General features: G+C 47.3%; 2 protein-coding genes across 6 annotated transcripts in view; both read right to left on the bottom strand.

Moving 5' to 3' along the window:
- LOC133414385 (caskin-2-like) overlaps window positions 1-1,093 on the bottom strand; it is a 31,563-nt gene extending 30,470 nt beyond the window's left edge. For all 3 annotated transcript variants that reach the window (XM_061699693.1, XM_061699694.1, XM_061699695.1), the window contains exon 1: window positions 838-1,093. The gene's annotated coding sequence lies outside the window, so the exon portion shown is untranslated. The remainder of the gene's footprint in view (window positions 1-837) is intronic.
- A 2,459-nt stretch (window positions 1,094-3,552) lies between these two features.
- On the bottom strand, window positions 3,553-17,214 carry ifnphi2 (interferon phi 2). 3 transcript variants are annotated; one of them, XM_061701055.1, is made up of 7 exons: window positions 17,072-17,214; window positions 9,788-10,071; window positions 7,306-7,519; window positions 7,149-7,229; window positions 5,551-5,712; window positions 5,383-5,457; window positions 3,553-3,727 (listed from the first exon to the last, which is right to left on the bottom strand). In XM_061701055.1, the coding sequence occupies exons 3-7, from the start codon at window positions 7,429-7,431 to the stop codon at window positions 3,635-3,637; spliced, it is 537 nt and encodes a 178-aa protein (XP_061557039.1). In that variant the 5' UTR covers window positions 7,432-7,519; window positions 9,788-10,071; window positions 17,072-17,214; the 3' UTR covers window positions 3,553-3,634. The 3 variants fall into 3 exon arrangements, with proteins under 3 accessions (XP_061557039.1, XP_061557040.1, XP_061557041.1); XM_061701056.1 differs by having other exon boundaries at window positions 7,306-7,504; XM_061701057.1 differs by lacking the exons at window positions 3,553-3,727; window positions 5,383-5,457; window positions 5,551-5,712; window positions 7,149-7,229 and having other exon boundaries at window positions 7,428-7,504.
- Between the last annotated feature and the right edge of the window lie 713 nt (window positions 17,215-17,927).

Below are 17,927 nucleotides of genomic sequence, written 5' to 3'. Positions count from 1 at the left end.
AGCTCAAAATGAGCGTGTCGTAGTTACCTATACATATGTGTGCTTAGCATTAAGACGGCTAAGTCATCGTCGACTTGTTTAACAGTGTTGCTGCCCTCTGCTGGTGCGGAGTGGAACGGCGGTGAGCATCGTTCAATCGTTCATCCCACAAATTCAGACCCCCTCCAGACTCCGCCCACAGCTGCCCTCTGTGTGCTTGTGGTTCTGATGCTTCCACGAACTTCCTGTCGGCGGCGTCAAAGTTGTGGTGTCAACACGCGTTTGTTTTGGGAAGCCTTGACGTCGCGCTTCCCAGCTGCGGCGTTACGCAACGTCGAACTGGGCCGAGTCGTCCTCCCGTCGGCAGACGTCAACGTTGTCCCACTTTTGGGCCTCCAGACAGTCGAGATCGAGCGCTTTCTGTCGCAAAGAACGCACCGGAGTCGTGCCACGAATGTTCGTTCCACTTGAAGATTCGTCTGCTTGCATCACGCAGGAAGAGTCGCTGTACATTCTTCACGCATGTCAACACTTCCAAGGGGAATTCGCCACCCTGCCAGCAGCTTTCTGCTTGCTTGCCGAGACTCACACTTATAGTCTTCTTCTTCTTCTTTCCCCCAACATGATTTCGTAAAGACAAATGTGATGTTGTATTTGTGTTTGCCGTGTTTCTGTCACGACGATTGACGGGGGAGGGGGAGGGGGAGCGGGGTTTGGCGTCCTAAGCGGACATGTCAGGGTGGGCACGTAAACAGTTTGGACCGAGCTGGTGACCAACTTGTGTCCAAATGTTGTCGTCGTCGCTTGTTTGAGAGGGAGTGGAGAGAGAGAGAGAGAGAAAGAGAAAGTTGTTCCTACCTTTTCCTCGGCTGCGTCTCAACACTCCCACGAGCGAGCGAGCGACATTCCCGCTGTGGAATCTCGTCCAATGTCGACTCTTTCGCCGTCCTGCGACGTCCCTTTCTCGTCCCAGTCGCTTGTGAACTTCTAACTTTTCCTCCGCCACCGAACTCGTGTGGAATTGAAGCTTGTTTGGGAACTTTTCATCCGCCTGTGCGACACTTGTTCGTCTTTTTCTCCTCCTCCTCCTAGCTGGCGTTCTCTCTCTCCCTCTCTCTCTCTCTCTCTCTCTCTCTCTCGCTCTCTTGCGTCGCAGTTTCAGACAGGCGTCAAGCCACACAGGATGTCACACAACACATCCGGTAAGGACCTTCACAACAAACCGGAAACTCTTTCTTCAGTAGAAACATCACCGTTTGTTTGGTGTCCTGATATTAGCCATCTTTTTTGCTCCCGGAGCATGTCCTGGATTGGTTGCCAGGCAGTTGCAGGACACATATAGATAAACGCACAAGCCTTCTCCTATTCAGAATCATCTTTATTTGCCAAGTATGTCCCAAAAACTCACAAGGAATTTGTCTCCGGTAGTTGGAGCCGCTCGAGTACGACAACAGACGGTCAATTGACAGAGAACGCTTTGGAGACAGAAAGACATTGACAAAAAAACAAAAAAAAACAGTCACTGAGCAGTAAAGGGTTGCTTGTTATCTGGTAATGCCGGTATAATTATTATTATTATTTTTTTGACAATTGTGCAAAAGATGCAGAGTCCTCTAGCACTTGGAGCAGTTCGAATGACTCATATAGCAATAGTCCGGCGCAACGAGCATTGTGCAAAGGGCGCCGAGACTTCAAGGAGCGGATGCGGTTTAAAGTGACGAGTAGTGCGATCATCTGGGACAATGTCGATTGTGCAAATGTTGCAGATACTCCTCAGTCAGTGTGCAAATGGTGCAGATGCTACTCAGGCACATGAGTGGCCAGTATTGGTCAACAACAGATATGCAAATAATGCAGCGTGGCGAGACGACTACAGTGAGTGCACAAGTAATGTATCATTCCAAGTTCTGGGCAATTTGTTGGTCTTCGATGAGGCTAACATGCTAAGCTAAACGGTTTTGGGAATATGGGAGCAAGAAGCCACATGGGCACGGGGAACAACAGGCTAAAATGAAGCCCTGCGCCCAAATTCGATCCCACAACCTCAAGACTGTGAGGCAGACACTCTAACACCGACACCATGCTGCTCCGGTGTCTTGATATGATGACGATGGTGATGATTATGCAGTTTTCTCGGGACGCCGCGCACCTCTGGAAAGGTCTGGCCGCCATTTTGGAGGTTGAGACATTGTTTTGTTGTGGTGCTCATTGAGTGTTTGAAGAGAGAAATTTGAAAAATGGTCAATTACTGTGCGGCGTTTGTCTGCAACGATCCAAGCGGGAGGGACTCAATCCGATTTCATTGTTTAGCGCCGCCAATTTGGAATCAGGGTGAGAAGAGTGAAAAGTTAACGAGGAAAAGATGGAAATTGTGCCTTTCACCAATCAGTGGAGCTGATCTCACAGACAGTCTGTGCATCTGTGCATTGTTCTGAGCGCTTTGTCGAAGCTTTAACGCTTGGAAATGTTAGAAAAGGAATGTTTCGTCCATACATTGCAATATATGGTGTATAGTACTGTTTTTATCACACTGAATTTAAACAGGAGAACTGTGTAGGAAGTAAGTTGTTTCAGGACCAGATTTAGTATGCCAGTCATTCGTAGCTCCGTTTTCAATGTTTACATTTATAAACATACGGATTTATACAAAATATATATCTTTGGTTGGATATCGGTTGATTGTAACCGTGGTGTCACATCCCCATCAAATCTGTAGCATTCTTTGATGACCAGGAATGGCATCAAACTCCCACCAATCTTCAATCCTGTTTCAGGCAAAGTAAGGCAAGCTATCGACCTTTGTGGCTCATTAAGTTTTATTTCTACTTGTTTTTGTAGAATTGTGTTGGGATTGGAGTTGTTTACGATAGCCACTTTGTCACGGGGTCGTGTCTTTGCCGCTGCACAAAGTTTCTCGGTACGCTCAACATTTTAGACCTCTTCTTAGCACATCCAAGGAGACAACATAGCTGACATTAACAGAGCACACTTCTACAGAGAAAAGCAACATCACTCAGTCTTTCCGTTTCCAGCCGAATTCATCCACACCTCAACTTTCAACACGTTCTAATCACCTGATTGAAAACCGGCTATAGAAGCCGCTCAGTTTCTTCTTCTCTTTCCCAACTGACTTGATTGTGTCAAGGCTGCCCCCTGCTGGCTCCTTACTGACCTGAACGAGTATCGTCAAACGTTCCTGCCTGGACAAGACAGGACAGTGCAGCACGTCAATCGTCATAATCCATAAACCAATCGGGAAGACAGCCAGTGAGAACTCCACACTGTGGGGTCACGCGATTGGGCGGAAGTGTTGTTTTGTTGTTGTTTTATTTTCGTGCCGATTGAACATGTGAAACGTTTGATTGTTGACGCTCGGCAACTGTTAATGAATCACCATCTTTCTTGCCATATTACGATAGATGACTACAAATTATGATACATGTGCGGAAAGTCCAACAAGCTGCTGACTCACCTTTTGTGTGTGTGCAAGCGTGAATGTGCTTGTGATGTGCACATGTAGATAAGAAGGGAATAAAAAGAGATACTAGAGAAAGAGAATATTTTAATGTTAATATGCAGAATGACAGGACGAATCAGATAAATATATAAATAGGTGACGTATATAATATGAACTGTCTCGGGGCGTGGCTTGTCATCATCTGAAGCAGCTGCGGTGTCGGCGAAGAGCAGTATTGAGGACCCAGAGCACATCTCGCCGCAGCAGCGACCAACCACAGATGGCGCTGTCCTGGTCGGGCAGAGACAGTCACGCAACCTCGGGTGTGATTGGCTGACACGTTTGACAGTTGAAAACCGTGGAAAATCATCAAGTCTGCTGCGGGGTTTTGATTTGGGATCTTTTGTCGTCCCAAAATTATTGTTTTTAAAAGTAAAAATGATGTATCTTATTTCATCTATCTATGCCAGTGACATAGTGACAGTCAGGACAATTACACACTCTTCCACCAGATGGCAGAAGGTACAATGAACCTGTGTTGCCATCCATCCATCCATCCATCCATTTTCTTTACTGCTGCTCCTCACGCGGTTCGCGGGCTGCTGGAAGCTATCCCAGCTATCTTCGGGCAGGAGGCGGGGCTACACCCTGAACCGGTTGCCAGCCAATCGCACGGCACATAGAAACAAACAATCATTTGCACTCACATTCACACCTACGGGCAATTTAGGGTCTTCAATCAACCTAGCACGCGTGCTTTTTGGGATGTGGGAGGAAACCGGAGCGCCCGGAGAAAACCCACGCGGGCACGGGGAGAACGTGCAAACTCCACACAGGCGGGGCCGGGATTTGAACCCCGGTCCCCAGAACTGTGAGGCAGATGTGCTAACCGGTCTTCCACCGTGCCGGCGTCATTCATACAACAGATCCATCCATCCATTTTCTGAGCCGCTTCCCCTCACGGGGGTCGCGGGCGTGCCGGAGCCTATCCCGGCTGTCATCGGGCAGGAGGCGGGGTACGCCCTGAACCGGTTGCCGGCCAATCGCAGGGCACGTAGAAACAAACAACCATTCGCACTCACAGTCATGCCTACGGGCAATTTAGAGTCTCCAATTCATGCATGTTTTTGGGATGTGGGAGGAAACCGGAGCGCCCGGAGAAAACCCACGCGGGCACGGGGAGAACGTGCAAACTCCACACAGGCGGGGACGGGGATTGAACCCCGCACCTCAGAACTGTGAGGCTGACGCTCTAACCAGTCGGCCACCGTGCCGCTATACAACAGATCAATAATCATAATAATTTAATGTTAAATACAGTGAAACCTCGATAAAACGGACTAATAGGGGCGTTTTTTTGGAGGCCATATGTACCCATATTTCTGTCCTGTACAAAATGGTTTTGTAGTTTTTATTCGTGGCTTAAAACACCCAGTATAGTACAAAGTGAAATAAATACTAAAACAAGCTTCAAAAGGCAACCGGCTTGACAAAAAAGACAACAAAATTTACAAGCATGTTCAAGACTCCAGAGACTTGTTTTGTATTCCTCAGCGTTCACAATGCCGCCAATATCTCTCTCTCTTTTGCTCGCCCCTGCGTGCATCATCACATGGCCGTCACGTCAATGTCCCACATTCAACATGGCGACCATGTAGGCACGGGAGGCACATCTTTTGGAATTGGATCTGTGACTTGGAGATAGTCCCTCCTATTCTCTGCCTGCTTTGCGCCACAGCGCCAGTAGACAATAGTGGCCAATTGTGGAACGAACAGACTTTGTCAACGGCAGTTGGAGTGACAAGTGGAAACTATTTTTGGACACATTGTTCAGTCCCGACGGTCCGTTGTATCCGGGGTCTGTTTTATCGAGGTTCTACCGTATGCCCTTGGCTCAATAAAGCTTGCGAAACACCGGTAAAGCTTTCAAAGTTTCCCAAATTTACCTGCTGCTGAAGAAGAGAGGTCACGTTGCCAAAGTAGGACGACAAATGAGGATCCGAAAGGGCCCCGGCGGACAACTGGAACCAAGCAGAGAGCCAACCTGTCAATCGACTCGGCGGCCAACCGACATGGCAGACACCGCGGGGTCGTTGCAGGGTCGCGCTACTCACGCAGCCGCCGTCCCGCACCAGGCGGTTCTGAAGGTTCTGGAAGTAGTCCAGTTTCTGCTGGTCCCACGCGAATGCACCCTCTCCGTGCGGTAGGTCGTTGTCCTGGAAAACTTGCTCTGCCCCCCGCAGCGCCTGGTGAAGCGCCCGCAACGTCTGCCGACACTGCGGCCCGACCAATCACACGGCAGCACGTTAGAATGCCAAATACATCGTACAGTATGTGATATTGGACTTTGTTAGGCGTCAACATCATCAGGAGGATTTTTTTTGTTTCTTGAAAAGTTTCGTGAAGACCAGAGAGGTCCAGACTTTTTCTTTCAAGGGCCACATACAAAAAAAACAAAGGATGCAAGGGCCCCATTTGTCATGATTTCAGACCCTTATTTTACAAACATGAATTCACAACATGAATTTATGAATTCAAACTTGGCAAGCTTTTTAAAAGCACTCTTTACAAGAGATTGTTTTGGGTGGGTTTAATGGGACTTATTTATTTGGTGGTGTGTGTTAAAGTGGCAGATGTTTGAAGGTTTCGACTTACCATGACACCTATGCTCACCTACATTAGCCCGTCTATGGCGTTTCACCTTATAGGTGAGCATTAAGCCGGGTCAGATGAAATGATATGGTTTGGTTGAACATTTTGGCATTTGAATACACAATGTTGAATTGTCTTTTGTTTAATCTGTCAGTTTTCTCGTAAAATTCAACTGGGAATGACAAATGAACAGCTTGATTGGAGAACTGAGCAAGCGAGTCTTTTTTTTTTTGATGTTCTGCGAAAGGCTCCCATTTGCTGACAGTGAGAGACTGAGAAACAGGCGCTAAGGAATACGTTCAAAAGGGTCTTTCAAGTTGAAATGTGTTTGGAGTGTGTGGGACGAGTAAAACCAAAGTGTTTTTTTTATGTGGTCTCCCCCTTTATCGCAGATGTCCACTTATCATGGGACAGGTCCCTCACGATAAACGGGCTTAAAATGAAAATACACACATACAATTCACCAGATAGCTTTCCAGTAGTGCCGCAGGACGGCCATGATGAGCAAATGAGTGTTTTTCAGAAAGACATTGCTTAAAATAGCTTACTGTGTACAGTAAATACCATATATATATATATATATATATATATATATAACACAAATTGCAGGTCCTACGTGAAAACTTTGTTAGCCGGCGATTGTCCAGTTTGTGGGTGGCGTGGCGCAGAGGGTACTGTATGTGTGTGCCAGTTCGTATCCCCGCCCAAGCGCATGTCATTGTTGCGTCCCAGGGCGAAACATCTAACCCACATTGCCCACGAATGAATTGACGGAGCAGCCGTAGGCACAGAATGGCAGCCAGGCTTCCGACAGACTGCCCCCGCGGGGCAGCTCTGGCTACACAAGTAGCTTACCGCCACCAGGTGCGACTGCGGCATCATTGAATTAAGTTTGAGTGTCTAGCAAAGCGTAACGCATGATTATAATTCAATTGATTTGGGATGTTTTGTGTTTTGTTCGGAAGGACTAATAAAGGCTCCAGTTTCAAACAATTGGAATGTTGGGTCAATGATTCGACGGTTGCGGCTTTTTCTCCCATCGGCCGAGGCTCAAGCTCACCTGGGTGGCGTTGGTGAGGGCGGTGCAAGGAAAGGTCACGTTGGCGTTGTATGGCAGGCAGTGGACAGGAAACAACGCCCCCTACGGGATGGAGACATACCATGCTGGTCCAAATGCCACAAAAGGACATGCGCGAGTTTCTGAGGGCGGCGCTTACCAGATCTCTGAGCAGGTTGTGGGCCTCCAGTACAACATTTTCCGGGAGGCTGCAGACTGGCACGGCCGCCGTCATCACGTGGACGCTGCCCAGCCGCAGGACCAACACCACCAGGGCGACAATCATGATCCAGACAGTCGTGACGGTTCCGGTGGCGATGGTTTACAAGGTCCGGGTCCTGGCAGGTGGAGGTGCGCCGCTGAAATGGGGCAGACTGTCTGCATGTCAGGAGCGAGCTCGTACTCGCGTGAGTCACCGGCCGCCGCAGTCGCTCCTGGTCCCGGTCCAACCCACAACGCGGTCTAGACCGGGACCAGGACCGGGATGTGTCTGAGCTGAGCAGGTGAGTCGCTGCGGCTTCGTTAGTGCCTTCCGCCATCTTTAGAGGCGGAGCTAAAGTTGGCGACGTGCCTGAACTCCACCAAACTGGACAATCGGCAACAACATTTCCAGTTGGGGACGGACCCTCGCGGACCCCCCATTCGTCTCCTACTTCACTGTCTTTCTTAGCGGGAAACACGTTTTAAAAGCGGCATCTAGATTCTTTTATTCAACCCCAAACAATATGTCGGGATCAGAATCTAAATCTTCTTTAGTGGCCAAGTTTGTTAGCACACACGAGGAATGTGTCTCGGCTAGTTGGAGACACTCTGGTCAGTGCAACGTCTCTTTCGCAAACTTCACTGAGCCGAGGCTCATAGTTGACATGACAAAAAAGTTGAGAAAATGAATGTCTCAATTTTCCTCGCAACAGCTACTATTCCGTTGTATGAATGGCAACAGGTGTATACGTTGCACCTTCCGCCATCTAGTGGAGAAACATGGAATTGTTCAGCCTCTCAACTATATGTTGCTGCCGTAGATGGATAGATATTTGTCATTTGGAATCGCAGCCAAATTACAGTTTGGTGTCCCCCCCGAAAAATGTGGCCACTCCTAGACAGCCCATGACTCATATATGTTTGTTTTTGTTTCAGGTACAAACAACTCCGAATAATGGCAAACGTGAGAAAGTGCTACTGAAAGCACAAAAAACGTCACGGAAGTGCAAAGAAATTTACCACACAGTTTGACAGGGATCCAGCAACGCCACGCACCACAAACCACACCAATGTTTGTTCTTTGGTAGCGATACCTCCAAGATAACGTTTACGCCACAAGACAGCGACAACCGATGAGTTGAAAGAAGAAATCGGAAGACAATGTCTCGCAATTCCAAACGAAATGTCCAATCCATCGGTCAACTGGGGTTGGAAAATGTTGTAAAAGACTGAAGATTTTACAAACACGAAGGAATGAGCAGACAAGACTTACGGGACGAGGTTGTTTTTTAATGCCATGAAATGATCTTCAATTTCATGTTGCTTTCTTTAACTGAACTCACGAGACACCTCAATCAAAACACAATGTACGAGTAAGGGCCAATCAAAGCGCGAGTTGATTTTTTCGGGATGCTCGGAAATTCACAAAAACTACACGCGCACGCAAGCATGGAAAGTCGTTTCAGAAGCACACACACAAACACGACGCCACTGAAAAGTTGAGTTGCGTTTGGCCCGGTCGCTCAGTGAGCTTAAGGTGCGATTAGCCCGCACTAGTAGCGATGACGCACGGCGCTTTGCCCGCAAGCCCAATGTGGGAGAGCCTTGTATTGTGCCCTGAGGAACCCCAACATTCTCCTTCCACAGCAGCGTTCTATCTCTCGCTAACTTTCCGCTTCAACGTCATTCGCTTCCTCTGACGATCGGACGGCCGTGTACCAACGCTGCACTTGGGCAGGGAAAATCACGCTCGATTACGCTTTTCAAATCTGTGGTTTTCTTCACAGCGCCGCTCCCCATCTTCTTCATCATCATCAGTTTCTTCAAGGAAACTTAAGAGTTTCACAATTAATACAACAACACCCACTTTGAAAACATGCTAACGCAACTTAGGAAAGCTGTGGACAGTAGTCGTAGTAAAACAAACAGTATTATTATCATACTATATAGTTGAGGAATAATGATGAATAATAATTTTCATTATTACGAGTTATGATTTGTTATTATTATTATGCGTACCATTATTATTAGTAGTATTTGTACTATTATTGTTATTAGTCACTGAAAAGAATACCAAACAAAACGATACGATGAAGTCAAATGGAAAACATCTATGCATTGTACAGGAAAAATATATTATTTGATACTTTATGATCACAACGAAGTCATTTGTCTACTATTAATTAATATTATTATTTATTCGTGTGGTTTTTTTTATTTCGTGTTATAAACCACTGATTATGCTTTTTAAAGTTAACAACACAAATGTATTTACTTTTAAGTAATATTTTTAACACAAATGTATTACTTTTAAGTCATATCATAATTGAAAAATGTACTAAAATATGATCTTCATTATTGTTTGAGTAGAATTCATCAACTATTTGCATTTCAGAAGCACTCCAAAACAAAGAAGCAGAACCTTGAGATTGATTACGTACTGGAGGTCCTGGAGGGTCTGGAGGTTGTGGAAGTCTTGAAGGTCCTGGAGGTCCTGGAGGTTGCGGAGGTCTTGGAGGTCCGGGAGGTCCTGGAGGGTCTGGATGTGTCGGGGGTGTGCGCACGCGTGCCTTTTAAGGGGGACGGCCGGCGCCGTTGACGTCGGCCGGGTTGCGGTTCTGCGGCTCTTTTCGGCACAATTCTTTGAAAGTGAGAAATTTCCACCTTTGTTTTCATTCGCGCTTTTGGATTCCATCTTCTTGATGAAACAGCAACACTTTTCAGCCTGCAAACACCCAAACTGTCATCATCAGCATCATCATCAGAGTGCATTTCAGGACTGTTGAACACAATGAAGGTGCTGGACGTGAAATCAGTTTCAAAATCAACAAGAGAGAAAAATTGTGCAGCTGAAAAGTGAGTTGGATTAGAAACCAGGGAGAAATTTGAAGAAAACCTTTGCGTGGTTTCCACTGGATGACTGACGTCACCACGCACACACACACGTCGCTTTTCACTTTTGACACGTTTACTGAGAAGACCTCAAAAGGAAGTAGGCCTTTAGACGGAAAAGAAAGAAAGACAACAGAGAGACAGGCAGACACAAAGATAGAGTAGATAGAGTAGAGAGAGAGAGAGAGAGAGAGAGAGAGAGAGAGAGATAGATAGATAGATAGATAGATAGATAGATAGATAGATAGATAGATGTGTCTTTCATTCATTTCTGCAAGAAAGCCAGCGGTGTGTTCATCTAAACATTCCACACTGAGTAGGTCAAATTTTCATTATTATTTTGTATCAGCTGCAGTATTTTGTGACATTTTTCTGGGAGGTTTTGCTCATGATAATATTGGAGAGGGGGAAAAAAAATCCTTGGAATTGTCAAATCTCTAACAGTGTGAACATTTGCACTTCTTCCCTCGTTGTGGACTTTGAAACGATGTCTGCAGAAGCAATCCCCCCATTTGTGAACGGCTTACAGACCTGGTTTTACAGTCACTGCTAAAATCCTGTTCTTTTTTTTTTTCATAAGGTGAAAATCACTGGCCGTATTAGACGATTTTCCCTGCGCTTGCGGTGCTCATGGGGCCCGGCCGTGTAACGCCTGCCAGAGCGACACTAACACTGTGTGCATTTTATCAGGCTGTACACGGAAAGATCTTTTCTTTTCTTTTCTCGAGACTTTTCTTGTCTCTCAATCTTGACAAAAAGCATTCTCGATTGAGCTAGCACAACGCTCTCGATATTGCGACGCGTGGACATCCATTGCAGCCTGGTCGTCGCCCCTCATCTGCGGTCCCTTCTCAAGGTTTCTTTTTTCTCCAAATGGGGTTTTGTCTCCAATCATTGCTCACCGTGGGCCCGTAAAGCCCTTTGAGACTCTTTTGTGATTAAGGGCTATCCAAATAAAGTTGACTTGACCTTAACAAGCTCCTCCCGTGTAGCTCTGGGCTGATGCCTAACCTTTCTCATGATCATTGACACCCCCCAACCCCCACAAAGGGAAATCTTGCGAAGATCCCCATGAGCGAGGGAGATGGACGGTCATTTTCTGGTTCTTCCATTTTCTAATTATTGCACCAACAGTCGTCTCCTTCTGACCCAGCGTCTTGCCAACGGTCTCGTAGCCCATTGCAGCCTTGTGCAGGTCTACGGTCTTGTCCCTGATGTCCTTAGAAAGTTCTTTGGTTTTGCCCGCGACGGAGAGGTCGGTGTCTGATTGATTCTGCGGACAGGTGTCCAGTTGAACTAGGTGTCTTTCGTACAACTACCGACTTTAGATAAGGAGTACTTTCTTAACGTGAGAGGCCTGGTCTGTGGGAGCCGCAATTCTTTATTGTGGGTAGGGGCTCAAATGCTTATTTCGCTCAAATACATGTTTCTCTTGTTTTAAATGCGATTTTATGGATTATCATTTCGATATTCTGTCTCTCAACTGTTAACATAAACCTAGCATTCAAATGATAGACCGCTCATGTCTCTGTCAGTGAGTGGACTTACAAAATGCTCATTATTTCTTCCACTACACATTGAAGTCCTCAGTTGCTTTCAGTGTTTCATTTGCATTTTCTGTCTTATGTGCTCATGTTCGGTCTTGTCATGTCCATGCTTGCAATACAAACAAATGTTCCACAAATCTCTGACGAGATTCACGACTTCATCTTGGTGCATGTTATATAGCAGCTGCTAAACGTTTCTGTGCAGACTGCGCAGAGGCATTGAGCGACTGCATCCGATTTCTGCCTGACTTTTGTGTGCCGCATTTGTATGAACGCCTGCACCTGCACGTGCGCCTCCGTAACACTTTCTTTTCAGGAAAGCCTGGCAGTTTACGCCATGAACGTAGTCACTTGCTTATCTCGGTTCCAAAGCTTGCTGGCTTGGGATTATGGTTCCACTACCAGATCTGAGAACTTCATCATTATGAACACTATCTCCTTTGTTCCTCATTAGATCAGAATGCAGTTTTCGTGATTTCGTGATTTTGACTCCAGAGGGAAACACACCTTTGGTGTCTCCGCACTCGGTGTCTCGCCATTTTATGCCAGGACATTGAACAGCACAGAAGATAATGCTTCTTACTGTTAACTGTAGCACATTGTTTTTTTCCGTAATTTCATTACTACCACACCTTATTGAAAAATTGCAGCGATTGTGTTCTCTATCCCCACGGGCCCGAATGGATCCCCCGCTGGGCCGTACGTTCGACACACCTGATTTAGGTCCACTTGCAGTTGCTGCATTCGCAATCATTTACATATTCCCAACTCCCGAATCACTGTCACCGCTTTTTTAGTAGACCTTTTAGGAACTATCTTCTGGTGCAGTGCGTTTGAAAAACACTGACGAAACACCAAGTGAAAGCGTAGTCAAGGAAGACACGTTTGATGTACGGTCGATCAGTTACGTCCACCTTTCTTCAAAGACGTTGGTGAAAAGGCGTTGCTTTACAGTGGGCGGCAAAAGATTACATTCAGAGCAGGAAAAATGTCTGCCACATGCTCTCGATCAAAAGTGACATCGGTGCACATGAGAACAAACATTTGCATAGAAGTCGCAGCACTTATATCTCTCAAAATAATGAATATTGGTACACAAACGCTGTATAACATCGGTGTCAAACTCAAGGCCCGGGGGTCAGACGCGGCCCGCCGCATCATTTTATGTGGCCCGCGAAAGCAAATCATGCTCGTCAACGTCCGTGATTTTTGCTCAAATCTGTACCCAAATTCCAAATTGTCATAATAATAAACAATAATGTTGAGATATCGCATTTTTCTGTTACCAAACCCTTCTTCTACAGTAACTTAAACAATACTTGAACAAACTATTATCCTTGTCTTCTGAGTTCAAAACTAGTTATCTCTCAATTTGCTGTGGCATGGTAATAATATGTTTTGGTGATGATGAAACATTTATATGGTTTCACTGTTCTAACGGCCCTCTGAGGGCAATCATAACTACAACGCGGCCCGAGACAAAAAAAGAGTTTGACGCCCCTGCTGTATAAACACATACAAACAGGCAATATAACCATACTCTCTGGCATATATTCTTCAAACTCTTGAAGAATATATATATAATATAGCAAGTTATATTGACAATATTCGATCGCGACTTCTTCCACGCTCTTGGTTACTGCAAGTGTGTATCTCATTGTCCATATGTCCCCCCTTGACGGCCGGCCCCAGACGGCCCCGGAGCCCCTGGACGCGCAACGTGGAAGTCCCGAATGAGCGAGTCATCCACGATAAACGCAGACGGGACCCATGAACGTTCCTCAGGCCCGTAGCACCCCCACTCCACCAGATAGTGAAACCCCCTCCCCCTCCGACGAGACGACAACAGCCGCCTCACCGCGAAGACAAGGCCCCCGTCCACGAACCGGGGGGGAGGAGTGGTCCTGGAAGGCGGGACCAGAGGGGACTCCCGGGTGGGCTTGAGCAGGCTGACATGAAAAGCAGGGTGGACCAGCATCGACCTTGGGAGCCTAAGCTTCACGGTGACAGGGTTGATGATTTTTGTGATGGGGAAGGGCCCAACGAACCTGGGAGCGAGCTTCCGGGACTCCACCCAGAGTGGAATATGTTTGGTGGAGAGCCAAACTTTGTAGTTCGGGGCCGGTGTCCTCCTACGGTCAGCTGCGCTCTTGTAGGACCGTCCCTGGCGCTATGGGGCCTGGGGCTATGGCAGGAAATAGAGATGGTTGGTAACCATGCACAACGTGAAAAGGCGATAGACCAGTGGATGCAGAGGGGAGGGAATTGTGAGAGAATTCGACCCAAACCAGTTTCTGAGACCTGGATCGTGGCTCCTGTACGACTCTAAATCAGTCTGGCGTGCATTCCAATCGCTGACTAATTACAAGCGACGATCCCCCCAAGCTGAGAACAATAGCACACTCGCCGACGACTTGAATACCTTCTACTGCAGATTTGAAAAGGACACTTTCACACCACACACCCACCCGGCCGCACCCGCGACCACAATCACACCTCTGACTTCTGCATTGACCATCCACAAACAGGATGTGAGACGCATCTTCAAACAACAAAACATTAACAAAGCGGCAGGCCCAGACCATGTGTACCCATCCTGCCTCAAAGTCTGCGTGGACCAGTTCGCTCCAGTCTTCACTCAGATCTTCAATAGATCTCTGGAACTGTGCGAAGTACCATCCTGTTTCAAACGCTCCACCATCAGTCCAGTCCCAAAGAAACCTACAATCTCGGGTCTAAATGACTACAGGGCGGTCGCATTGACATCTGTGGTCATGAAGTCCTTTGAACGTCTCGTGCTGGACCGCCTCAAGAGCGTCACAGGTCCCCTGCTGGACCCCCTACAGTTTGCCTACCGAGCGAACAGGTCTGCGGATGATGCAGTCAACATGGGACTGCACTTCATCCTCGAACACCTCGACAGTGCAGGGACCTACGCGACTTTCGTGGACTTCAGCTCAGCGTTCAACACCATCATCCCCGAACTCCTTTCCTCCAAGCTTCTCCAGCTCAGCGTCTCGCCTGCCATCTGCCAGTGGATTTACAGCTTACTGACGGGAAGGACACAGCAGGTGAGGCTGGGGGAGACCACCTCATCCACACGCAGCGACAGCACCGGGGCGCCCCAAGGTTGTGTCCTCTCGCCGCTGCTCTTCTCTCTCTACACGAATGACTGCACCTCAACGCACTTGGCTGTCAAACTCCTGAAGTTTGCAGATGACACCGCAGTCATCGGCCTCATCGAGGACGGTGACGAGTCTGCATATCGACAGGAAGCGGAGCGGCCGGAGCTGCGGTGCGGCCGACACGACCCGGAGCTGAACACGCTCAAGACTGTAGAGATGATCATGGACTACAGGAGCCATCCTTCGCCACAGCTGCCCCTCACGCTGTCTAGCTGCCTTGTGTCAACCGTCGAGACCTTCGAGTTCCTGGGAATTACAGTCTCTCAGGATCAGAAGTGGGCGATCGACATCAACTCCGTCCTCAAAAAGGCCCAGCAGAGGATGTACTTCCTGCGGCTTTTTGCATATCTGTTGTTGACCAATACTGGCCACTCATGCCAGAGTAGCATCTGCTCCATTTGCACACTGATTGAGGAGTATCTGCAACATTTGCACAATCAACATTGTCCCAGATTATCGCACTACTCGTTTGAAGTCTCGGCGCCCTTTGCACAATGGTCATTGGACCGGACTATTGGTATATTAGTCATTCGAACTGCTCTAAGTGCTAGAGGACTCTGCCTTTTTTAGCACAATTGTCCCCAAAAAAATATTGTACTATTTCGGGAGTGCAATGAAGTGTGCCGTTGTAGAGAACTGTGAGAATGGTGGTATTTCCTTTAGAGGCCGGTAATCCTGTCACAAAGTCTACGGAAATGTCTGACCAAGGACGTTGTGGTATTGGCAGGGGTCGCAACTCCCCAGAAGGACGTTTACGAGAGGACTTGTTAGCAGCACATACCTGGCAAGCATTGACATAATTGGTAACATCCCTTCTAACATTGGGCCACCAAAAGCGCTGTTCGACCACAGATTGAGTCCTGGCAATGCCTGGGTGACATACGGTCCGGTTAGTGTGAGCCAAGTGGATGACTCTTCCCCTTAAGGTCGGAACCACATAAAGCCTGTTTTCAGGGCAATTTTCAGGACTAAGAGTGTTCTTCAGAGCCTCCTTTACCGCAGTCTCAATGTCCCAAACAAAAGCAGAAACGAAACATGACTTGGGGAAAATGGTTTTAGGGTTGGACAAAGAATCCTCTGCGCAGAAAATGCGCAATAAAGCATCTGGCTGACCATTTTTAGAACCAGGTCGGTAGGATAACGTGAAATTGAATCTAGTGAAGAACGGAGCCCATCGAACCTGCCTCGCATTTAATCTCTTAGCCGTTTTAAGATTTTCCAGGTTCTTGTGATCTGTCCATACTAAAAACGGAGTATGTGCCCCCTCTAGCCAGTGCCTCCGTTCCACCAAAGCCACCTTGACTGCCAGCAGTTCACGGTCACCAATGCCATAATTTCTGTCGGCTGGGGTCAGTTTTTTTGAGAGATAAGCACAAGGATGTAACTTACCATCCTTGAGACATTTCTGGGAGAGCACTGCTCCTATACCGTCATCAGACACATCAACTTCTACCACAAACTGTTGTTTGAGATCTGGCAAAGTGAGGATGGGAGCGGAGGTAAAGCTCGATTTAAGTTTTTGAAAATCTGCCTGACAAAGCGGGTTCCCTACGAAAGGTCTGTGTGGCGAGGCTATAGAACTGAAATTTCGAATGAACTTTCTGGAGAAATTAGCGAACCCTAAGAACCTTTGTACGTCTTTGAGTGACGTGGGAGTGGGCCAATTAGTCACGGCATCAACTTTGCAAGGGTCCATTTTGATTTCACGTGGAGCCAGCACGAACCCCAAAAAAGAAACGGACGCCTTGTGGAACTCACATTTCTCAGCCTTGACATAGTTCATTCTGCAGTAACTGCTGCAACACAGAGCGGACATGAATGAGAGAATATCAAAATATCGTCCAAATATACAACAACGTACACATTCAACATGTCACGCAGGACATCGTTGGCAAAGTTCTGGAACACAGCTGGAGTGTTAGGTCGTCCAAAAGGCATCACCAAATACTCGTAATGTCCCGTTGGTGTGTTGAATGCTGTTTTCCATTCATCCCCCTCCCTTATCCTGACTAGATGATATGCGTTTCTTAAGTCTAGTTTGGTGAAAACCTTGGCTCCCTGCAGGAACTCAAAGGCGGTGGAGATGAGAGGAAGAGGATACCTGTTTTTCACGGTTATGTCGTTGAGACCCAGGGTCGCAGAGTCTTGTCCTTCTTGTCCACAAAGAAAAATCCGACTCCGGCAGGGGATGAAGATGGGCGAATAATCCCGGCCGCCAGCGACTCCTCCACATACTCCTTGCTTGTGTTCCGGCCCTGAAAGAGAGAATAACCTCCCTCGCGGGGGTGTGGTTCCGGGCAGCAAGTCAACAGCACCGTCATAAGGTCTGTGGGGCGGAAGGGATTTGGCCTTGGACTTGAAAAAAAACAACGTCTTTAATGTCCTGGTAACAGGTGGGCACTTGAGATCAATCAGGATCCCCAGATGGGGTCTGTGGATTGTCATTTGAATTCATCACACATCCCGAGCAATATCCTGTGTGGGGGTGGGTGTGTCTCATCATTTGTCAGAGTGATGTCACAGCTGTCCCCCTCAATTCCTTCAGGGACTGTTTGCTTTTAGGGTCACAACGACCTCCGCGTGACCCCCCAAACACCCCGCCCCCTTTTACTATTCAGCAAGGTGACAAGAGCTCATCACTTTTACACACTGGGCGTTACCATACAGTATATTACCTGCCTCACATGTGTAATACATGTGTGTTTACATCACAAGTAATGTAGAGTATATACATTTAATACATACATTTGCATAATACATAATAGTATTGTATAGTATTACTTTTGTGATACACGTGTATTACATATTTGTTACCTCTGGGTTACCGCATGCGTCCCGTTCATGTCCAAATTGGCCTCAGACGAGCTTGTTTTGTAGTGCACTCAAGTGCAGCTTGCAAGCAAATAATGTGTGTGCGTGCGTGATGGCGAAGGCCTCATTTTTGTTGCCGAGTCATG

This window comes from Phycodurus eques, chromosome 16 (assembly GCF_024500275.1).
Source record: "Phycodurus eques isolate BA_2022a chromosome 16, UOR_Pequ_1.1, whole genome shotgun sequence".
Classification (NCBI taxonomy): Eukaryota; Metazoa; Chordata; class Actinopteri; order Syngnathiformes; family Syngnathidae; genus Phycodurus; species Phycodurus eques.
Note: the sequence above shows the minus strand (reverse complement) of the source record. Positions and strands in the feature narration are given on the sequence as shown.